The sequence below is a fragment of the Cornus florida genome, unplaced genomic scaffold (assembly GCF_030987335.1).
Source record: "Cornus florida cultivar Cherokee Brave unplaced genomic scaffold, ASM3098733v1 CherokeeBrave_3.0.0_Hap2_Chr11, whole genome shotgun sequence".
Lineage (NCBI taxonomy): Eukaryota > Viridiplantae > Streptophyta > Magnoliopsida > Cornales > Cornaceae > Cornus > Cornus florida.
In genome coordinates, this window is record NW_026775581.1 from 115,193,013 (window position 1) to 115,218,157 (window position 25,145).

The 25,145-nt window shown below is 35.9% G+C and overlaps 2 protein-coding genes and 1 pseudogene across 3 annotated transcripts; 2 read left to right on the plus strand and 1 right to left on the minus strand.

Moving 5' to 3' along the window:
• Positions 1-299: 299 nt before the first annotated feature.
• Positions 300-20,533, plus strand: LOC132285570 (uncharacterized). Its single transcript, XM_059787762.1, has 11 exons — positions 300-764; positions 2,109-2,177; positions 5,721-5,813; positions 8,085-8,206; positions 9,223-9,418; positions 10,571-10,746; positions 15,458-15,587; positions 16,799-16,959; positions 19,198-19,289; positions 19,736-19,829; positions 20,124-20,533. The coding sequence occupies exons 1-11, from the start codon at positions 447-449 to the stop codon at positions 20,167-20,169; spliced, it is 1,497 nt and encodes a 498-aa protein (XP_059643745.1). The 5' UTR covers positions 300-446; the 3' UTR covers positions 20,170-20,533.
• A 341-nt stretch (positions 20,534-20,874) lies between these two features.
• Positions 20,875-21,923, minus strand: LOC132285571 (uncharacterized). 2 transcript variants are annotated; one of them, XM_059787763.1, is made up of 2 exons: positions 21,671-21,923; positions 20,875-21,213 (listed from the first exon to the last, which is right to left on the minus strand). In XM_059787763.1, the coding sequence occupies exons 1-2, from the start codon at positions 21,878-21,880 to the stop codon at positions 20,998-21,000; spliced, it is 426 nt and encodes a 141-aa protein (XP_059643746.1). In that variant the 5' UTR covers positions 21,881-21,923; the 3' UTR covers positions 20,875-20,997. The 2 variants fall into 2 exon arrangements, with proteins under 2 accessions (XP_059643746.1, XP_059643748.1); XM_059787765.1 differs by having other exon boundaries at positions 20,875-21,177; positions 21,671-21,922.
• Positions 21,924-22,773: 850 nt separating this feature from the next.
• Positions 22,774-25,145, plus strand: LOC132281911 (pyrophosphate-energized vacuolar membrane proton pump-like; annotated as a pseudogene).

Below are 25,145 nucleotides of genomic sequence, written 5' to 3' on the forward strand. Positions count from 1 at the left end.
AATGTTATTTTATTAATTTAATTTATTTTTTAGGAACAGAAAGATAAATTGTTTGAGAGCAATTTTATATTTTGTGAGATTAAACACCACCCCTTTATTTTCTCCGTCTCTCCTAAAATTTTGGCAATAATTTAAAACGTTAAAGGCAATAATTTAAACGTAAAGGTGTTGTATGGTAAATTGGTAATTGGCTTCATATTGTATTATACTCCTTCCATGTATGGTTGTATACCATGTGTAAGCGCGTCATACCACATCTTTTGGTTCCCAGTGCCACCCCCAACCATACCTTCATCCTTAACCCCTTCCCCCCCTCCCCCCCTCTCTCTCTCTCTCTCTGCAAACAAAACAACGAACAGCTACAAGAAGTGAGTAAAATAATAAAAATCTTGTCATTCTTCTTCTTCTAGGACAAGCAGAAAACACAGAGACCCCAAAACACAGCAATGGCGACCACATCTGTCACTCTCCTTCCTCCTCCTATCAGCTTCACCCCGGAGCGTCCGCAACCTCTCTTCCCATCAAGCACCTCCTCAGTTTCTTCTTCTTTCTTCGCTGGTGGGACTAATCTTTGGACACACAAAAGATTTATCTCTCTTTCATCACCATCATCGTCATCTTCTTCTCTATTCAATAAGAAGATATCTGCAAAGCGCTTTGGAACAGTAGTTGCGGCTTCAGCAGATTATTACTCCACTCTTGGGGTTTCTAAATCTGCCAATAGCAAGGAAATCAAGGCTGCTTACCGAAGGTTAGCTCGCCAGGTACTAAAACCCAATTAGGGTTTTTGAATTTTTTGATTATTTGACAACAGCTTGACATTGTTACTTCTCCACGGGTTCCACTTGATTCCCTTCAACTGAAATCTTTAATGAGTAATTTAAAATTTCGTTCTTGTTTCTGTTTGAAGTGCGAATTGAGTTTTTATCTTGGGGTCATTTGAAGTCAACATCAATACGTCACCTCATTGACAGAAAATGAGAAATTTCACTTCTGTGATCATCATCCTTGTCTTTCACATACCAAGTGCAATTTATTTTTGTGTCCATGTCTTCCATTAAACTGGATTGGGTCAGTTTCAGAGGCTTTGTTTTGATAGTTGGTTTGATAGTAGCTGATGATATTACAATGGCAAAAATGGTTTGCTTTTGTTACGGGCAGTCTATATTTGAGATTGAGTCTTAAATATCCTTCGTGATGCACATGGTAGGTCGGTTTCACTAGAAGTGTCTCTCGTTTTTTTTTTTAATGAAAAAGGTAAAATGTGATGGATTTATAAAGAAGCTTTTACTCAAAATTAGGCATCAGATCGAACAGGTAGGAATTAAAGACTCAAGTTAGGCTTTACTGTTCAACCCTGCCTACCAATATAGTTTCAGTTTTTTATAAGAAAATTTAATTTAAATAATAATTTTCTAAGATTTTTGACAATTATCAAACGCGTTGCCAAACTGTTTTCACAATTGTTTCGGGTAGCCCATTTTAATCTGCTCAAAAACAATTTATTGTTTGCTCTGGGATGAGTTATATACATTACATGTTATCATATGAATGATTCCTATACATGCATTTTTATCAAGGATATGAGTCCTTGCACATTTCATACTTTTCTTGTTTTTGGGCTGATGTAAGTTGGCTAATTTGATAGAACTCATAATTAAGTATTTTTGTTAGTAAATTGAATTCACTTCTTTGTTAACACACTCAGATTTCCAAATGTTTCTTAAATGATGAATATTTCTTTACTTAAGTTTTTGAAGCTAAATGCTGTTTGGGTGTTCCTATAGTCAGGCCTGACTCAATTTGGGTGAGGCTGCTTATCATGTTTATGAAAAAGCTAGTTAAAGTTGGTTTGCTTTTACCTAAACACTCTGCTCCTTGAGCATTGTTATATTTATTCAAATTTAATATGAAAACATGGTTCTGCAAGTTCCGATTTAGTGAAAAAAGTTACCAAACTGTGCTCATCTAAAACCCGCCACACTGTATTCAGTTGGCTTGTTTAGGAACTTCCCTGACAGAAACTTGTAGTTAGGACTGAAATAGTCCATCCTCTCTAAATTTTCTCCCATGACTCCTGACATCTTACTTTTGTTATACTCTTGTAGTATCACCCAGATGTGAACAAACAACCTGGAGCAACTGAAAAGTTTAAGGAGATAAGTGCAGCATATGAGGTATGTATCGAGGTCTAACAATTTTAGCTTTATCTTGATGCCGCAAATCATCATTTTTTAATCTCATTTGATTACTTCTCATCATACTCTAGCAATATGGATGGTTGTTTGGTACATTCCCTAATTTGATGAACAATGGTCACTGTTCATCAGTTAATAGGTGGCCGATCTTAAAACTTTTCCATTACTTCTCCATGACAAACTGTATCGTCGCAGTGATCTGACATAAATTTACAGTTGGCTGTGTACCTGTACCAATCCACCTCTTTTTGCATCCAGCCTTGGTACCAGCAATTGGAGAGTCAAGATAACCTGTTTATGATTTATTTCACAACAATGGTCTTGTACTTCTCTCTTTATTTATTTTTTTCCTAATAAAAAAGTAACAAAGATATTCATTCATAAACACATTCAACAAATGAAAACAAGTAGAACAGATCAATATGACAGAGTTAAGGAAATAGGAACTTGATAATTGGTTCAACAATTAAACAATAGTTATATAAAAATCAGTGTTATAGACACACACACACCAAAAAAAGAAAAAAGAAAAAAAAGAAGGTATATAACTATATATGAATAAGTGAAACAGATCAATATAACAGATTTAAGATATAGTAACTTGATAATTGGTTCAATAGTAGTATAGAACAATAGTTATATAAAATTCAGTGTTATAGAAACAAAAATTAAAACAGTATAAATGAACAATTTAATTAAACCAAAGTTATTCTAAACAGGATCCAAGAAAAGACACACATAACAAAAGCACTAAGACCAGATCCAGAAAACAGAGAAATTTTACCAAAAAAATATTTCTCAGCAAATTTGTACTAATAACTGATCACAGCCTATGCACTAAGAGTCTCCATATCAACTACATATAAATGTAAGAATATACAATATTTGATGTTTGTCTATATTTTCGTGCATATATCGATGAGCATGTGTTTTTTGTGTAAAAATAAAGAGAAAAACTTTGCTGGGACTGATAAAGTAAGAAATCGCTGGTTAGTTTAATTTTATTGAGCAAAGATCCTCAATTATATCATGCAAAGATAAAATCTTCTCGATAGTTGGCTATCAAAAATCACTGGTAAAGAGCCCTGTGATTGTTGAACCCCAATTATTTGATATCAAGAATTGAAACAACTTCTGAAGTCAATTGTTCAGATTCTTTAAGAACAAAAGTGGAGGAGGATCTACAGTTCCGACTTCCGGCAGGTGATTTTTGCCGTGGCTAGAGTTTGATTGGTAGTGTTTGAACTTCTATTTATGAGTAATAGATCCGTTTATAATTGTTTATAAGGGATCCGTTCCCCTTTTGAATGCTTTTTTTTTTTTTTTTTAAATACAATCTTACTCTAGGAAGCACGGACACTCCAAAATGGGCGAAGAATCCGTGTCCGACACGTGTCGGACACGGACACGCGTCGGACACGCCAAAAAACGTGTCTGGAATTTTTTTATTTTTTTTTATTTTCGGACACGGCTTGGACACGGCTCAGACAGCTCGGACACGGCTCGGACAGCTCGGACACGGCTCAGACACGGCTCGGACAGACTTTTCTGGAATTTTTTTTTTTTTTTTTTTAATTTTTAATGCTGATATGTTCTATTTTTTTTTTTGTACTACCCTAAAGATGCTGATATATATATATACTAACCTAAAGATGCCACAAATCGCCGTGTCCGTGTCCTAAAGATGCTGATATATATATATACTAGCATATCAGTGATATATATATATATATATTCCAACTTAAACATATCAGTGTTTTTTTTTTTTAAATTATTTATGCTGATATATATATATATATATATATATATATATATATATATATATATACTATTCGCCGTGTCCGTGTCCTAATTTTTTTGGATTTGCCGTGTCGCCGTGTCCGTGTCGTGTCGTATCCGTGTCCCGTATCCGTGTCCGTACTTCTTAGATCTTACTTATCAAATACACACACACACACACACACACACACACACACACACACCTTTGTTTATAATTCAATAGCATATGGTACGTAGCTACTTGTGATATGGTCTTTCATCCATTAAGAATACAATTTGGCTAGCATAAAGGACTTCGTTTCTTTTTCTTAGTTGGTACTCACACACACATGCCTCTACCGACGCTTGAACCGCTGACCTTCCTTTGGGAATTAAGGACTTGATACCGCTAGGCCATTGGCCCGTTGGTTAGGACTTCGTTTCATCCAAAGAAAATATATAGATCGGTTGTTTTTATGAGTCAATATTGACTTGTTATGAGAAATGAAGTGGGATACAACTTAAAGGAGGGAAATGACTCCCCGTGCCAGAATCTTTTACCTAACAAAACATAACATAGTTAACATATATAGTATCAGGTTTTTATTTCTTTTGACCTTTTCTCTGTCTCATTGGAAAATGAACTTTTTCCCGAAGCTGTAATATTTTTCTTCCCTCTGTACGTCAGAAATCATGTTGGCTGACATTTATTACAAAAAAAGAAAATTATCCTGATTTTAGGCACATAATATAGTCCAGGGTGGGCCCATGGGTCCACTTTGGTCTCTTTCCGTCCCTTGAGTTCATATATTTGTATGTGTGTTTGTCTGCACGTGTTATCTACCTAGAATCATCCGTACATGCATAAATTAGTATAATTTGTGCATAACGGCATAAGGTTAAAAGTCTTATTTTTTTATTTTTTATTTTTCCTGAATGTAAGGTTAAAAGTCTTATGCACAAAGGAATAAAGTTCAAATTTCTTGTTTAATTTTAGAGAGCTATCTCTATTAGTGAATGCTGTCCTATGTTAACTTGAATGTGATTAAGGATTTTGATAGGCGGGAATCGGACTTAATGGCCTAAATTGAATTCCGTTTAGGTTCAATTTGAGTTTGTAGGTAGAGTTGGTATTTTTCAATTAGCCTTCTTGCTCTAGTTATGTTGCTTGAGCTTCCAAACCTACTAGTAGTAGCCTATTCTAGTATTTTGTCAGGGAACTTTTAATATTTTATTTCAAAGAGTTATATATATGAGTTTCAACACCCTAATCCTGTTTATATATGTTATAAACTTAATGTTTTCTAATTGCCCAATGGTCCAATCCGTGTGTCTTGTTTATCCCAGTATTTTTGTACTAAATTGTCTTTTGATTTACTTAGAATTGCATTTTTTAATGGGCCTCCAGTTTATGCTTCAATTTTATGGGCAAGATTCTTCTTGATCTAATTTTTGGAAGCATATATAACAGGACATATTTATTCTTGATCTAATTTCTGCTTGCGATCATTCTCAATCATAAATCCGCCTCTATCTATCATCTTAGTTATATTGATTTCCACATATATTTTACTCTTTATCTTACTTTCTTCTCATACCTGGTGCATTCACTTGCATTTTGTTTGCAATAGTTCATTCACTGGCATTTTGTGCACTTAAAGTACTATATCTCAATGTTTTCACATTCATTATATTGTTTTTTTTTTTTTTTTTTTTTTTTTTTTTTTTTTTTTTTTTTTTAATTCTGAAGTACAACATTGTCAGGTGCTATCAGATGATAAAAAGAGGTCTTTGTATGATCAATATGGTGAAGCTGGAGTGAGAAGTACAGTAGGGGGACAGGCTGGTGCTTATACGGTAATACTTTTAGTTGAATTTTTCCTGTTATATATTTCATCTTTAAGAATGTATAGAAGGTAGGTTATTTTTGGAAGAAAAATGTGTAGAAGGTAGGTTGCATATGCTAGAAGCACTGTAGAACTTCAATTGGTCCTCCAGATTGCTGAATTTTGGGTTTATCTAAGAATCATAACCATCGATTTGGTGTTATCTTCTTTCTTTCTTTTGATGTGTAAATAAAAGTACACGTTAAAAGGCTATGAATGGGATTTATTTAAAAAAAAAAAAAAAAAAAAAAAAAAAGAGGCTATGAATGGGGTTCAACCCATGTACACATGTTTTTGTAAATCTCGACCTCAGTAAACTACAGTAAAAAAAAAATCATATTCTCTACAGAATCCAAAGAACTCTTAGGAGAGGGGTTCACCTTCTCCGTCAGTCAACAAAAGAGAATTGCCAAAAGAATGCTCTTCAATCTATGAATGGGCTCCTCTACTTCTTTGAAGACCACGGGCGATTCCATTTCTCCCAAATACACACAGGGGATGCATTCCAAGTCTTTTTCTTCTTCTTGCTAACACTGTCAGCTCTCCAACTAAGCAGCAAATTCCTTATATTGTGGAAAAACCCACAACACCCAGAACAATGCCATCAACACTTCTGTTACTGTACAAGTAATAAGGGGATGGTCCACCAACCGGCCCACATTCATCACCATCACCATTATCCTTTCCTTTATCCTGTACCAATGGGGTCGGCCACATGGATTCTCTTTTTCCAATCTTTTATATTGTAAGCCATTTCTCCTACTAGATTTAATTTTTAAAAACCATTTATTATCACTTCATCCCATGTTAGTTTTGGTTGCCCTCTTTGTCTGTTACCTTCTATGCAAATCAATCTTCCTCTCCTCGCCAGTGCATATATAGGTCGGCCTTGAATACCAATTGGCCAACCTTACACATGCAGAACCAACTCAATAGTACTCTGCCTCCATTTCTTAAATTGTTTATCATAAAGATCTTTTTTTTTCCTAGTTTAATCATTACGATCTTCTCATGCATTCCCGACCAAACAAAAGGATCCACCACGGAGGATCCTTAGAACCCCAGGGACCTTTACAAGAACTGCACTAGTTGCTTGTTCCAAGCAAAAGTTTAGAAAAAGGCACAAACTCAAGAATCCTTGTCGTTCAAGCTAACATATCACTTCATCTCCAAAATCTCACACTGCAGAGTTTCTAGCAACTTGACCATTGCCTCTACACACCAATCAAGAAAAGAGGAGAAATCTGACTTCCAAATTTAACCACCCATGGAGTTTCTTCAATAATCCACCACTAACTTATCTCTATCAACCACCATCCCTTATGAGTCTGGAAATGAATTCTTCAGGCACATCTTCACACCTCTTATTGTGTCCAAACCTCCCCCTATTTCCCTCCACCTCAAAATAAATTAGAAAAATCTCCCTGCTCTTTCTATATACTCTTTCAGAGACTAGGAGGAGAATTCACCTCCATGGAAGTCTTCCCGTGTGTGCCCCTAATACGATTACCACAACCTCCTCCAAAAATACATTTGGGCATAGGCATATCTCTAAAGTCATTTCCTTGGAAGCTTCTAATCAAATAACACGAGATTTCTAATCCAAAAGCCCCATTATGAATTGGGGAGCAGGCCATGTCCGAATTGAGAAAATGATTGTTCAATTCCTTTTCCAACCAGTCCCCAAAAGAAATCCCTGCAATTTTCTAATTCACGTTACCTTTGATCCTGGAATTGTTAATGAAGGCATAAAGTACATTGGGAGGTTAGACTGTTCAGAGTTCCTTCCGTCAGATAAAATATTGCTACTTCTAGTGCCATTACCCACTGTGGTCCCCACCGATTAATCAAGGGTGTTTGGAGGGATGGATTTGATCAAAGCAGACCTAACCATTGGTTTTAATTGCACAAAGTGGTTGCCCTCAAGATTTGAACATGCGTTCTCTTAATGTATACTTTCACTTAGCAATTCCTGGGAAAGTTTTTCATGAAGTTTGATTTAAGCCTTCAAACATCAATTCCTATTCTCATAGCAAGGGTATGCTACATGTGCAATTTCGTTTTTCTATTTGAATGGTGTTGCAGAGTTCTCTTAAATCCAAATTCAACACAGAGTGATTTCTAGTTTTACTATGTAGAAAGAAGGGAACATTCTATGCCACAATGCAGTATGCACATAGTGTTTGCATGTTCATATGTTGCCAATACTAATTATTTATTTATTTATTTTTTTTCCCCACAGACTAATCCCTTTGATCTATTTGAGACATTCTTTGGTCCTAGCATGAGTAGTTTCCCCGGTATGGACCAAACTGGATTTGGGACACGCCGTCGTAATACTGTTACGAAGGGTGAAGATCTACGGTGAGTCAAGATTTGACTTTAATCTTTTAAGAATACTTTGTGGCTCCTTATAACTAATATTTTTATACATAGTGTTGAACCTATCTTTTTATCGTGTGCATGGAGATTCACTTCTGTTAGGAGGACAACTAAGGATTATAATCTCCATCTCATCACTACATTGTGATTTTCTTTATATCCATGATCTGTGAGATTACTCGTTAAGTGTTCTATTTTGGTGAGTTTGGTTCTAATCTTGTAGGAAATAGGAATATGTCAAGAATGCATGATCACCTTTTTCATGGGGACACTTTGCTTATTAAATGTATTGGCAGAGCTTCCTACTTTCTTAACAATAACACTGGGAACCTTTTTTTTTTTTTTTTTTGATAAAGATAACACTGGGAACTTGTTTGTGGAAAATTGGCAACATGGATGCCTGTGAATTACCCAAGCATAAACAACACATTTTCTAGAGTTGAGTACAATGTCTTCTGAATAGTTTATGTTTGAGGAAAGTTCAATACCATGGTTCTCCTGTCCTGTATTAACGTTCTTTGAAGAACCTGCTGTGAGTTGTTTTCGTTGATTGTATGAGCATGTAATACCCCTTTCTGTTACTATACTAAGACTTGTAAACTTAAAATGACACAGATATGCATGATTGCCTACTGTGAGTGGCTTATATAATGTTTTCAGTTCATGCAAAGTGATTCATCTTCACCAATAGTAGAGCGCTTAGCACCTCTCTGTTGCTGTACAAAAGTTTGTAGACATAAAATGAAACAGATATGTACAATTGCCTGCTGCAAATGACTTATATAATATTTTTAGTTCATGCAAGTACTGAAAAAGAAATGTAGATTTATATTAGCATATTTATGGGTTATGACTAATATCTCAGTTTACTAATTAGTGGTTACTTCATTGTACAGTTTAATAGTGTGTTCCATTTTTTGGTTTGTAGTTGTTATGACATACTGAAATTACTTTTGGGAAACCAGTAGAGTTGACTCAAGATGCAAAATATGTTTCAGTTATGATATGACTTTGGAATTTACGGCGGCTATATTTGGAGCAGAAAAAGAATTTGAACTTTCCCATCTTGAAACATGTGAAGTTTGCACTGGTACTGGAGCAAAGATAGGCTCCAAGATGAGGATATGCTCAACTTGCGGTGGCAGGGGTCAAGTTATGCGAACAGAGCAAACGCCGTTTGGCTTGTTTTCACAGGTAATTGAGTAACTGCTTGTTTCTCACCTGTGGGCACTGTAATTGCTTGCTTCAAATGTTATTCCTCATACCATGTGGAAGCTAAAACTAAAGAGAAACACTGGATTTTGCTTGATGAGCATATGCTAATGGAGCTTGTGAATTTTTTTTTTGTTTTGCAATGGGGAAATTTGCTTGCAATTAGGGGTGGGGCAAAGAGTGCTAAACACAAAAGGATATGACTAAGTGATAACCTATCTTATTGCCACCAAAATAGTCTACCACTCTCTTTCTTAACTAAAGATATCAACAATATAGCTCAGTAACTGAAGTACATCCGGAAACATGTTATTACTGTCATATGAGGTAGTTATTGAAATACGTTGCTTTTAAATGGTCAATCAATGACAATTGGAGAAGCCATCTTTCTTCATTGTATATTAAGGAGAATATTATTGCTTGAGTAGTTTAAGTGCTTCAATGGCGTACCAAAAGTTGAGATGTACTATTATTTGTTTTGAGTGGCTATCAAAGCCAGAAAAGCATAGGCTATTGTCGGCTTTCTTGTAGAAAATAAAAAATACTTTACTTTTTTGGTTTCAACTTTAGCAGTCAAAAACTATTGATTAGAAAAGTGAGTTTACTGAATGACAATAAGGGGGGAGTAATAAAAGAGGAAGGCTAAATATAAGAATGAATGCATTCGTGACAAAAGTTAATATGGAAGTATTACTAATTGGGAACAAAGCGGAGTTTTTTGTTGAGATGGTTTGAAAATCTGATAAGATGACAGATATCTGCATTGGCAAATGAGTGATATGTTTCATATTGATAACACTACAAGGACAGGGGATGACCACAGTAAAAAGGTTGAAGTTGTGAAAAAGGGCGTGTTGTGCTATAAATTAAAATATTACAAAAAAATGTAATGATGAGCCAGGTCATGAGTTTACTTCCTATTTTTACTTATTCATGAATATTTTGATAAATTTTTGTACTTAATTTTCTGCATCGGCACGGTTTGCCTTGTTTTGTTCTTATAACTTATTTTGTTAATTTTGTATGCTTAATTTTCTGCATCGTCACTGTTTTCTTTGTTTTGTTCCTACAACTTGACATTAGAGAACAGTCATTGATTATTCCTTGTATTTTTTATATTTCTAATAACTTCAGGTTTCTGTATGTCCGAATTGTGGTGGGGTTGGTGAAGTCATTTCTGAATACTGTCGAAAATGCTCTGGTGAAGGCCGTATCCGCGTTAAGAAAGATATCAAAGTCAAAATTCCTCCTGGAGTCAGCAAGGGCAGTATTCTCAGAGTTGCTGGAGAGGGTGACGCTGGACCAAAGGGGTATGTAGAAGAGTTATACATTCACTATCTTTTAGCTTCAGCTGCAGCTTCAGTATTTTTATTTTATATATATTTTTTTTAAAACCAAGCAGCAGCTTCAGTATTATCTTTGGGTTGTTGCACTTGTATGTCAAAGTTGATATTCAGGTATACTTGTGTATTACTGAATGATAAACGATCATTAGTACATGGCTTCATCATCTGTAATCATGTCCTTTCTTTCATGCTTACATTTAATAATTGAGCAATGCCTGGGGTGTTGCAAAGTAGCAGTTTCCAGGGACCCCAAAAGAGATCTTACCTCCCATTTTCATTGAAATTAGGAAGTCGGCGTTGTTGAAATGCAATCTGTGACAAAAGTTTATGGTAAAAGTTTGGGCTACCAATTGTGAAAACATGGTAAAAGACTGAGTGGCCACTTTTAAATGGTTTGAAAAATTCGGTATGTATCTAGGTCCACCCTTTTGGCACCCTACATAGTAGGACCAATACTAAGTAAAAGATATTTCCCTAAATAGCCTGTTACCTTTTCCTTTACCCTTTTCTCTTAAAAAATAATTATGACTATATTCTTTGCTATTAGGATATTTCCACCATCCGGAATATAATCATTAAGAAAATGGCCATATTTTTTGGTTTTTGAACCAGTCAGCCAAGAGGTTGTTACCCAGTAGGAAATCAAATCTATAGTACTTGTCAGATTTATATTATTCTACGTACAAATTTTTATTACGTTTAGAGTTCTAAAGAAAATAGGGACCTTCAAATGCAGAATCATTCAGATCCTGGTTAAAATGGATGAATAGTGTCAGAGGACCTCTCATTGTCCCACCACATTTTATTTGTTTCAAATAATCATTCAGAGACCTTGTCAAAATAGGATCTCATCTCTAAGTGAAGTCGTTGCTCCATACATATTGGTCAGTTTCAAGATGAGTATGCATAAAATGCCCCCTCTCCCATCTGTTAACTTTCAATATTTTATCTTTATATATAAATTATAGGGTGAATTACAATTTAGGGCCTAATTGCAGGTGGTTTTATGTTTAGCAAAAACCAACACTAAGACCTCTGTCAGAGTTAGTATCATAATGGGCATTAATTTTTCATCTAAGAAGCACGGACACGGATACGGGACACGGATACGACACGACACGGACACGGCGACACGGCAAATTCAAAAAAATTAGGACACGGACACGGCGAATAGTATATATATATATATATATATATATATATATCAGCATTAATAATTTTTTTAAAAAAACACTGATATGTTTAGGTTGGAATATATATATATATCACTGATATGTTAGTATATATATATATCAGCATCTTTAGGACACGGACACGGCGAATTGTGGCATCTTTAGGTTAGTATATATATATATCAGCATCTTTAGGGTAGTACAAAACAAAAAATAGAACATATCAACATTAAAAATAAAAAAAAAAAAAATCCATAAAAGTGTGTCCGAGCCGTGTCTGAGCCGTGTCCGAGCCGTGTCCGAGCTGTCTGAGCCGTGTTCGTGCCGTGTCCGAGCCGTGTCCGAAAATTAAAAAAAATAAAAAAATTCCAGACACGTTTTTTGGCATGTCCGACACGTGTCGGGGCGTGTCCGACGCGTGTCCGTGTCCGACACGTGTCGGACACGGATTCTTCGCCCATTTTGGAGTGTCCGTGCTTCCTAGTTTTTCATGCAAAATTTCATTGTTTCCCTTCATTGTTCTAACAGTATTTTAATAAAAAAAATGTATGGCACGAAAAGAACAAATTACACCTACCTCTCTTTATCCAAAAATTCACAAACGTCTCTCTATTCCCTCTCTTCCCGGTGCCTTTATTCTCTCTCCACTCATTCCTCCATAACGACCGCTACCTTTCTCTTACTTCTCCCATAAACGCTATCTCAGAAGAACCAATTACACACACATAAACAGGACCTTTTCTCTTAACACCATTGCCGGCAACCACTAGCTGCCACCACCACCACCAATGCGCCTTCTTTCCTTTACTCCTCGATTGCCACCATCTCATTTACTCTCTTCTCTCCACCCTTTCACTGCCAGGGCCTCCTCTGTTCTCTTTTTTTCCACCCCTTTACCGCCATGACCCTAATCCATCTCCACCGCCAAGCACTGCCACCTCACTCGTGTTCACCATCTTATCTCGTGTCTCTCACTGCTTCTAGTGTTTCTTAAGCAAAAAGAGATTGTCAAAAAGACCCATCTTTGTGGATTGAAATGTTTAGAAAGATACATCTGGATATGTTGCATGCGTAGGTGTGTTTGTGTGAGAATTCAAAATGACTTGTCTTTGTGGGTGTAAGTGTGATGTGAGAATTGGAGTTAAAAGACTCGACTCTCTACTGTGTGAGTGAATGGTTTAAAACGACCCATCTGATGTGTTCAAAGCACCGTCGTCAGCGACTAATAGAGGGCTTAATGACGTTGGTTTGGGGAACAGAAATTCAAAACACTGTACCAATTTGAATTCTATTCTCGAGAGAATGTAAATATGGATGATTACGTATACACACAGTGGGCCAGAGTTGATGGTTAGATCTGTGAAGATGGTAGAAAGAGAAACAGTTGGGAATTATAGAAAGAGGAGAAAGAAAAAATTGGTGTTTGGATATTATTATTATTTTTTCACAATGTGTCCTTTGCCATGGCCTATCATTATCTGCTCTCTCAAAATCTATACGACAGCTAATCATGATTCCTCCCACAAATTAGCTAGCTTCAAAATATTCCCATAATTTATTCATCTATTCAATCTTGTAAATGGTGATTATGATAAGAACTTGAAGAGGACCACCTCCATTGATCCGGATTTGCATGTAAGGTGTGATTTGATAAGAGGTGAGTAGAAGAGAAGTAGAGATGGAGAATAGAAAGCAAAAGAGTGGATAAAATTGTCCAGTAAATAAGTGTTAATGAGACATTTTTGTCATTTGAAGTCATATTTTAGGGTTTAAAAGGTCTTTTTAGTCAATCAACAGGTAAACATGTCATTTCACAAGGTGTTAAGTTACAGACCTAACAACTAGTTAAAGGGAGGGGGTGGTAGTTTTCAAGCGCCAAACCTTTTTTTCGGTGCTTGTTTAGGTTTTCGCAAAATTTAAAACCTCCTGTAATTAGGCTGTAGCTCAGGGGGTGTCTCTGTAATTTATCCTCAATTATATTTTATGCTCAATTGAATTCTTGTAAGTTAATTTTTACATTTACAACTTTTATGGCATTGTTTCATTATACGTGTATAGGACAAATTAATTTTTAATAGCATATTGTGTTTGTTTTATCATTTTCCCTTTTCTGTGGGATATCCTTTTTTTCCAAGTGTCATATTCATTAGAAAGGAATTTACATGAAAGTAAAGGGGTGGAGGTTTCCTCAGTGATGCTGAATGGACAAAAACTACTAAAGACATGTTGGTTTGAGTAAAGCTAAAACTAAGGTATGTTATTACTGAAAAATATTGATTACCGTCACTTCCCCTCTTGCAAAAGCTTCTGCTGCTTAGCAGTTGCCACTAATAGACATCCAGACAAGATGCATTCAACTGACTGGTCAATTGCTTCCTTGCTGAAAGCTGTAAATATCCAGCATACTTCATAACTTTCTTCAACCTATTTGATAACAATTGAATAATCATCTTCATATTCCAAAAAGAAAGAAAATGGGAAGAACAATCACCTTAAACCAACAGATCTTAATATCCACCATTAGAGGCTTCCTTTGAACTAATCAAAAGTGTATCCAACTTTAGCCTTGAAGCCTGTCGAATAACATGTGTTTTGAGAAGTGAAAATCCTTGCGCACTTGTCTTGTTTTGATCACTTCCTATACCTACTTTTAAAAAGAAAAATAGAAACACTTGTACCTAATTGTCCTTGGTTTTGAACCGAGCAATTATCAAGGTTGACTTTTATGATGTTTATCAGACATGAACGCATTCTAAGACTTATGAGATTATGATGCATGGGACTATAAGTGCCTAGGGGTTCTTTTTGAAGTCTTCATTACCTTTTTGATAGATGCCAGCCCTGAGCTAAAGCTTATGCTCATTTGCTATTAGTTGTTTCTTTTCTTTGTTATTTTTGTTTCATTATATTTTTGTTGAAGGGCGGAATGGAAACATAGGATTCATGACAACATGTAGCCGACCCCAAGTAGTTGGAAAAGGGCTTGTTGTTGTTGTATATTTTTGTTGAAAATAGACCTGTAGCAGCAATCACATCAACCTTCTATAATCAAGTGCTTGCAGTTCTTCCAAAACCACGGAATTGTGAACCCTAGGAGGTGGGTATAAGTATACGTTCTCGGAAAACAAGTTTAAATCTGAGATACAAACTTGTACTAAAGGAACCGATAAGACCTTATGTTTGAACTTTTGTACCTGCCAATTGTATTAGTGTAGAATATTCATTGCATCTAACATGTTTTAGCTATGTTCTTGACAAACTTGCCTTATGAGTTGAGTCTTATGACTAATTTAGAATGTAACGATTCAAACTTTAGAGCAATAAACTGTCTTATTTCTTTTCTTACATGCATGTGCGTGTTCATGTATACTGTAGATATTGTCTTATTTTCTCTCCTCATTCAGATTTTTAATTTCCATAATTAGTTCACATATTCATTCCTACGTGTAAAATTCAAACTGATACACATAATTCATAATATTAACTGCATCTCTTTCCTGCAGGGGCCGTCCTGGAGATCTCTATGTCTACCTTGACATTGAAGAGATACCGGAGATCCAAAGAGATGGCATAAATCTCTGTTCAACAGTTTCAGTTAGCTATCTAGATGCCATATTGGGGGCTGTTGTTGAGGTAAAATTTACTTTTTGATTATAGTTTGTATTTTTAAAATGATAATATGCATGCTTCTGAATGGGCTCTTTGGTTTTTGTTCTGAGCCATAATTATCAAAATCTATAATACAAAGTTTAATTAGATTTAACACTAATATAGCAACTTCGATCGATTGCGGGATCAATTGAAGGCCACTAGGGTACTTTTGATTGGTCGGAAATGGTTTTGATCTAGAGAAATTTGCAGGATAACAATTTCCAAATCTGATTCAAACTCTATTAACTCCAATTTTTTTTTTGCTTCTATATATAAAGATCCCAATTCTTCAGAAAACCTATGCTAAGAGAACACGAGTATATACAAGCATATAGAGAAAATATTGAGCACCATATAGCATATAGAAGATATATTGAGCATCATATAGCAATCCAATTGCTTCACTTCAATTTTTTTTTTTTTTAACAATCAATTGGAGAGGTCAAAACACGGGTTGAAGAGTAGACCGTGTGGGGAGCAAGTTCGTTGGCTGTCTGTCAGCAACAGAGCTTGGGTGGGGCGTTTGATGTGTGTCTGTGATGGTTGAGATTTAAAAATTGGTTGAAGTTTGTTATTTAGTTTTCAAGATGTATACAACCCCTTTATCTGGCCTTGTGTAATTTCTGAGGGATGCATTCCCCTTTTGAATGCCTTTGTTAATACAATCTTACTTGTCGAAAAAAAAAAATGTATTCACTCCCTCTCTAGATCTAGCTTAGGGCACAGCGCACTCTGATTGGCTTACTCTTAGTTTTCAAAAGTTCGTTATTTAGTTTCCAATACTCTTTTTCCAACTTTGTGCCTTTCCTATATATGTAATAAGTTGAAACCTAACTCATACAGTAGGCTTTCTCCAATTTCCATCTCAACTCCCCTTTTCCCTTCTCAAGCCTCTGGCACGACGTACACAGATGAACCCAGGAAATCCTCCACCGGGGAGACAACTGAAAACAGGATTACTGCTGGGTTCCTTCACTTGCAGAGACTAGAGAGCTACTGAAATAAGCATTTTTTTTCCCTTTTAGTCCCTAACTTCTTTAAACTCAATATTTTTGTGCAAACTACGTTTACCGACATTCAAAGCTCGAAAAACAGACCATTGAGTGCAGATCTCTTGCAATTTTCTCTGGCTATTCTGGTTACTAACTATCTGTTTTATTTATTTAATTAATTAAATTTTGGCATTTAAACAGGTTAAGACTGTTGAAGGGATTAATGATCTACAGATCCCTCCGGGTACTCAACCTGGCGATGTGCTTGTCTTGGGGAAGAAAGGTGCACCAAAACTGAACAGACCATCAATACGTGGTGACCACTTATTCACAATTCAAGTTACCATACCAAAACGCATCAGGTATGCTATTGTTCTAGTTATTTTATCTAATTATTCTTATGAATGCATTGCTTTATTATTTCTTTAACTAATCTAATGCAATTAATGGCTCTTAGCTACCATTTCTGTAGTTTTTGCATTTTATCTATATACTTTTGATCTTTATATTTCCTACTTGTTTATTATATAATGCAATAAAACATGTCTCAAATATCATAGATCTTAAGAATGTGCTTCAGAAATAATTGTGTGGGTTGTGGTAAAGGTGATTCACATTTCAATTATGGTTTACATTGTATTTGATTGTGTCCATTGTGTGTTTGATGGCCCTTACAACACTTGCTTCTATATGGGTGCTTCAGGTTTCAAGTTTGCAACAGTACATAGTATATGATTGAATATTATGAGATTTAATTATTAATTTGTAATACTTGTGCTTTTACATTTTGTGTGTAACAGAATGGATTGATCCATCAGATGTTTGGAACTCCCCGAGGATGGTAATTTTTAAAAAATAATAAGCTGCAAAACTCGAAGAAATCAAGAAAGTTATACGTGTGTTATCCTTTCTTAGTGGATAAGTTGACCTATGATTTGTAAGCTGCAGTGCTTTGGAGGAACGTACTTGGACTATTGAAAGTCCTGTATGTTTTTTTAACTTCATTGAAATTTCGGCAGTCTACTCACAAGCAAACGCTACTAATTGCTGATTCTACAGAATCCTTTCAGACTGAAGAATATATATATATATATATATATATATATTCCCTGAATGTGATTATTTTATTGAAACAAGATATACATAAAATACAAGAAAAGAAGTGTGAATCCCTCACAATAATAAAGCAAACCAGCAAGGACAACAGGCTGGAAAACCCAGCCTAGGACAAGCCAAAATAAAACACTGAGCTAGACCAGAAGAGAGCGACTCTCTAGATCAGTCAAATTGAGCCCCAATAACTGTAGGCATTCCAAGCACGAGGCATGGACAAATACCCCCCGCAGTTCTCTTAATGTCTTCATACAGCCTCTTATTTCTTTCACACCATTATACTCAAATGACATGGACAAATAAAGCTCTAGCCACCTTCTTACCAATAACCAAGGGCCTTATGGTCGAGTGGTATCTCCTCTACCTCCCAAAGTGGATGGTGAGGGTTTGAGTCTCCAAAGGAGAAAATTGGGTGTGCACGCGTTTCTTGCCAATGAAAAAAGAAAAGAAAAAAAGAAACCTTCTTACCCATAGATGGGAGGATGGGTAATTCAAGAACCAGTGAACAGCCTGCTGAAGACAGGATAACTGCAGCAACCCCTGCCAATGGTAAACTGAAACAAACCAAGCCCAATTTGATTTAGCCAGAGGGCATCTCCAAAAAAGATGATCCACACTGTCAATATCCATACAACAATTATGACATATACTTGTTAGATCAAAACCATATTAATGGGTTCAACATCGCCTGATATGAGCTGCACCTGGGCACAAAAACTGAGCTATGATCAAATGGTTCCATCTTTATATTTCTTTTCTGGGTATTTTAGAATAAGAAGCTTCTGAAATAAATAAAACCTCGCATTGAAAATCAACTAGGGTCTTTTTTTATAAGTAAATTGTCTTGAGAATTGTGATATTATACAATCCTGGATTGTGGTTTAATTAGCAAATGCTTTCATTCAGGGAGGAAGGCACTGTAATGATGTGAAGTAATGATTGTAGTCTCAACATAGTTTTTTAAATATATTCTGGTCCTAAAAATTTAGCGAGTAACCGATACCATTGTTTGCTTCATACCTGAATTCTGTTCATCATTTCATATGCATCTTTAGATTGTTAGTTCTAAGATCATGGCTTACCCACCCAATAAATTGTTTAAGTCAGCCCCTCTCATGATCACCTCTATGTCAGTTTGGGTCATTTTTCTTTCCCCTCGCGCATGCGCGTACTTTTCATCTTAAACACTGGACTTGTATTGAATGAATATGGGGATGTTGATATGATCTCCCCACCCCTTCCTTCTCAATTTTTGGAGCATTGGTCTCTATTTTTTTTTGGTTTTAATCTAAAACTTAGATAACAGAACTGTTTTGTCATGCTTGAGATCGAATTATCTGCTTTATCCAAAATTATTTGTTCTCTCTATTATAACATGAAGCTACTCTGTCCATTTTGAATTTCTGCTGTGTTCATGTGGTAAAAATCTAGAGAAAATAAATTTTTTCCCTTAGATTTGATATTATTGTACCTGTTTATATTTGCAGTGCCAAAGAGCGGGAACTGCTTGAAGAACTTGCTTTTCTAAATGACACTCCTGGAAGCCGTTCACAAACTCGCCCTAAGGTTAAGCAAACTAGTAAGTAGTTGCTTTTATATTCTTGAATAATTTCATTGAACTGAGTTACAGAAGCATTTATTTCTTTTCCACATGCCAAGAGTTCATTTCTTGGAGCAACCTCAAAGGCTCTGACTGACAAGTGAGGTCATGGGTTTAAGTCTTGGAACACAAACTTATACAAAATAATGCAAAGTTAGGTTTATCTCTACTCTTTCCCTCTCATCATCCTACTTTGGCTGGAATACATGGATATTCTTGCACAAGTGGTGCCATCCCTTTGTTTCTGTACAAGCACTGGAGAACTTCAGTTTAATTTGCCTTCGCATTAAGTTTATAGGTTGATGTAAAAATGAGAAATGTCATCACTCATCTTGCTTGCAGGGTGTTTCTCTTGAAAAATCTAATTTATCTACTCACCGGATTTTGCAACTTGAACAGTGAACATGATGTTTTGATTATTTCAGCTAGTACAGAAAATCAAACGGGTTCTGTTACCGAGAGAGAGAGAAATGAATCAGGAGAAGATGATGTATGGAAGAAGTTAAAAGATTTTGCTGGGTAATTGTCCTCCTCCATTCTTTTACCCATAAATCTTTGCTATTTAGTTTTGATTCCGAAAATGCAGTTAGGTTTGAACCTCCATTGTAGCTATTAACTATTGTGTCTCTATCATAACTAGGGATTGCTTAAATGAATTAAATGTTAATTTGCAATATGGATGTCTAGGCATTTAATGATGCATCTTTTGTATTATCATCTCTTTATCGATGTTTTCATTTTTCTCTCGTACGTTGTATTTACCCTCTCTCGTAAATTTATCCTGCATTGACCTTAAACCTCTTAATATTACAGGTCTGTTGGAAAAGGAGCTCTAAATTGGTTGAAAGGCAACTCCTAGTCTTTCAAACTCATGTCTGCACTTGTGTATTATACAGGCAATAGAGTTTTTGCCCCTCAATATATGGCTGCAAAAGGATGATGCAGTTACCATTCTTAATTCAACCTTCTTGGCTTTTGCTGAAGAAATCGAATGGTAACAACAGTGGATATTCATTAATTCTTTTTTCATCATTGTAAATTATACCACTCGGCTTATGGCAATAGATTCACCTCTTCCAAGTGTATCAACGTGTATGCCTTGAGCATATTAGGAAGGCAACTGCTCGTTAGGCTAGAAGAAATTTTATTTTTTTACATTTACGAATTTTGCAGAAGTCCAACTTGCCCCAATCATTTCAATAGAAATTTCTTGTTTAGCTTTATTTTGATAGCTATGGACCACAGAATTTTGGAGGATTAAAATATGTGGAAGTTATAGAACTAGAATGAGGGCAACCCCAAGGGGATAACCGAATGGCAAAGGCTCTCATCTCACATCCTCCTGAATATCCGGAATTCGAATCCCTTTGAGGTCACACCAGCGAACCTTCCCGATAATTGTCCGATGCTTGTGGGTTGGAGAATTGCATGTTCTCAAATGATAAATGATTATTAAAAGAGGAGGTTTGGTCAAAAGTTCTGATGTTCCTGGCAGGGAAAAGAGGCAGGAAAGACCACCATACCAGTAATTTCAGACTCACACGGCACAGTTTGCTACCATATATGTTACAATTTGCTACCATATATGATATTAAGAATCCAGAGAAGTGTTCATAGAAAGAAATTGCTGGACATTATCATCATAATGGTCACATATCCTCAGTGACCATGCCAAATTCCTAGTCTTTCACTGGTCGCGACTGTGCTTGATCAGAAGCAAAACAGCTACAATAACCGGAGCAGAAATCATGATCAAGGCCAGTAAGATGTTGGGTCTTGTTATCTCTGGGAAGAGGATGCTTCCGTATTTTATTGCAGCTGCACCCGCAACAGAACCAACTCCTAGTTTCCACAGGTAGTTCAACTCCTGCTTAGACAGCGAGAATGCCAAGTATAGTCGTGACTGAAAGAATCTCATAAAACTCCGAATTAATTCAATTAAATCATAAAACCTCGGATTTGATAATGGCTAGACTGGAAAAGAAATATTATCACACGGCAATACGCACACATATTTCTTTTCCCTCAAGCTCCTGTGAAAATGGGATTCACGTTGTCCATTCATTTCCCAGAAGCAAGATTCAATCATTTATAGTTCAAAAGCAACTTAATAGCAATTGTAATTGTAGCTACTAGCTAGTCATTAAATTGGCTCATATATATATATATTTATAATATCTGAATTTTAAATATGAAGATGAATCAGAACAACATTTCTGCAATATTCTTAAAGTAAGAATTGGGCTATTAATAATTAAATAAAGTTCCTAAGATGAATCACCACAATATATATATATATATATATATATATATATATATATAGAAAGAGAGAGAAAGGGAGAGAGAGAAGAGTAGCTGACCGGAGATGTGAAGGTAGCAGGGTCGGAATCATTTACTTGTTGTTCCCTTTGGGGTTCCGAAGCTCGAACGACATGAGTTAGGGTTGGAGTTGTTGCTGGAAAGAGATTTGGGACGCCAAAGGCAATTCTAGTCGCCGTCCGTGAGGCTTTTGGTCGCCGGAGAGCGAAGAACAAGGAAGAGCAAATCGTCGGAAGTCCAGTCACTGCCATATCCGGTAGTAAATGGAATGGACAACAAATCAAAGGGACCTACACCTACCTAAATAACTAAAAAAAAAAAAAAACTTACTTTACATTTATGGTTATTATTAAAATGACCAATTTAGCCCTCTCTATATAACCCCATTTTTTTTTTTTTTTCCCTTAGTTACCCCAATGATTTTCAGTGTGAATTCACTTATCGAAACAAAATCATTTTAAATTTTAAATTTTAAATTTCATCACTTTTACTGAAATTCATCTGTAATGGATATTCAGCACCATAATGGTAACAAATTAAGTATGTAAAAGAGTGTAATAGTGTATTAGTTGGTGTTCTAATTCAATAAAAATTTATGTTTACATTTTTTAATAATATATTTTTAATTCTTTTATATTCAATTTTATTAGTTAAGAATTTTAATTAAAATAGATAACATAGTCCACCACTATTTAATAATTTCTCAGGATTTAAGTGGAGTAGGGACAATAATGCGTGTGTGCCTGGTAGAATTATCTCATTTGTCCATTATCATCCTGCACCATGAGGCACTATCTTACTAAAACAGATTCCTCAAGATGACACCCTTGGATCATCACAAATCATAATCATAACAAAATCGAAGGCTACAATTGCAGGTGTACAATAACAACCTGGAAAACAACCACATAATAACACTCCAAGTTATCCAATGAGATTATATTTCCCAATCTCCACTTATATAATCAATCCCCAGTCTCCCCATAACACTCATACACCATCCCGAGCATGCAGAGCTGTTTGTTTTTCTGTTACTCTCTCTCTCTACATATATACAGAGAGAGAATTTACTTGTCTCTCTTCTCTCTAGAGCTCGGAGTGGTACATAACGTACGCAAAACATGGGACAACGTTATTGTCAGATATGGCGACGGAGATAGTGATTCCGGTGTGTGCCGTGGTCGGAATCGTGTTCTCGTTGGCGGTTGGCCCAGTGGTTGTTGGTCTCTCGCATTAAAGTCTCTCCTGAAACAAACTTCTCCTCGTCGACCAACAACTGTAACAACAATGGGTACGAGGATTCTCTGATTGAAGAAGAGGACGGTATCAATGACCACAACGTTGTCCTTAAATGCGCCGACATACAAACTGCTATCTCCGAAGGTCACTCTCACTCCCTCTGTTTCTGTTTGTTTCCTCAGAAAACGGAGGAAACAAATTGGAAAATTTTGGTTTCTTAAAATTCAAAAATAAAAAAACTTGAATTTTCTGTACTCCACCATCTATTTACTTTGCGGTTGATATCTACTTTATCTCTGGTTTCAATTATAAGAATCCAAAATTCAAATTTTGATATATACACTTTTTTTCTTTCTTACCTTTCTTGATTGGTTGTACTGTATTTTTATTTTTATTTTTTTTCTCTGTGTTCACATTTTTACTTTTTTAAATTTTAAATTTATTTATTTAATTTTATTGCTGTCTGGGTATTGGGGAGATTATATTATTAGATAATGCCATTATTGCCATATGCACCTCCCTCAAATAGGTTTAACTGGGGAAAGTTAATTATTTGCAGTGGTATCTAAATAAAGTTGTTTGGCTTTTATGATATAAATCAATGATTAATATTACTACGTACTAATGTGGAAGAACACGTGTTTAGCCTGAAGACTAATTAGGTTGTCATTACCTGCAGTAAAAAAAAAAAAAAAAAAATTCCCATCCTTTTTATTTAATTAAAAAATTAAAATTTGTCAAATGTCAAAAAATGTACTTGTTAAATAAACATTTAAGGGTAAAATAGATGTAGAGTAAATCTTATGCTAAGTGGAAAGAAACAAAGCTCTTATGACCTTAATTCTAGATTTTTCAGTGATGCCATTTAATTCTAAATTTAGAAGTAATACTACTTATAATTTGTTTGGGACTGCCCATTTGATTTGTTTCTCATTGTACAATTGCATTACTTTGTTTTTCTTCAAGCTCTAGTTCAAAATATGTGGTTATAATACACCATAGGCTTCTTGACTGGTAAGTGCTATCTCTTTTCATGTACCATTGTTGTGTCTGTCATTGTAAGCTTTATATATATATATATATATATATAAATCATTAACTCACTTTTTGAACCTATGGTATTTGTGTATGCGACAGGTGCAACATCCTTTCTATTTACTGAATATCAGTATGTTGGGGTATTCATGGTTGCTTTTGCAATATTGATCTTCGTTTTGCTGGGCTCAGTCGAGAGCTTCAGCACAAAGAGCCAGCCTTGCACTTATAACCCGCAGAAGATGTGCAAGCCGGCACTTGCTACTGCTCTCTTCAGCACCATATCCTTCTTGCTTGGTGCTCTCACCTCAGTCCTGTCTGGTTTTCTTGGGATGAAAATTGCTACCTATGCAAATGCAAGGACAACTTTGGAAGCCAGAGGTGTTGGAAAGGCTTTTCTAGCCGCATTTAGGTCTGGTGCAGTAATGGGTTTTCTCCTAGCTGCAAATGGTCTCCTGGTCCTCTATATTGCCATCAATCTCTTCAAATTGTGCTACGGTGATGATTGGGAAGGCCTTTTTGAGGCCATTACCGGTTATGGCCTTGGTGGATCTTCTATGGCCCTATTTGGAAGAGTTGGTGGAGGTATCTACACTAGGGCTGCCGATGTTGGTGCTGATCTTGTGGGGAAGGTCGACAGGAACATTCCCGAAGATGACCCAAGGAACCCAGCTGTAAACCACATTACTCTCTTGAATTGAAGAAAAAATATATATCATGCTCTTTTTAGGGTTTTGTTAAAGCTATATGTTTGTTCTTGCAGGTGATCGCGGACAACGTTGGTGATAATGTTGGTGATATTGCTGGGATGGGATCTGATCTTTTTGGCTCGTATGCTGAATCATCTTGTGCTGCCCTTGTTGTTGCCTCCATCTCCTCATTTGGGATCAATCATGAATTCACAGCAATGTGTTATACCCTGCTCATTAGTTCCGTAGGCATCCTTGTTTGTTTGATCACCACCCTTTTTGCAACTGATTTCTTTGAAATCAAGGCTGTCAAGGAAATTGAGCCGGCTTTGAAGCAACAGCTTTTTATCTCGACTGTTCTCATGACTATTGGAATTGCAATTGTTAGCTGGATAAAAAATAATATTGATTTGCAGGCAGCTGTTCTTTTGTGTGGCTGTTGGGCTTTGGGCTGGGCTTATTATTGGGTTTGTCACAGAATATTACACCAGCAATGCATACATTCAGAAGAAACTTTACTGACTTCCTCCGACCTTTTTATTTATTGAGAGAA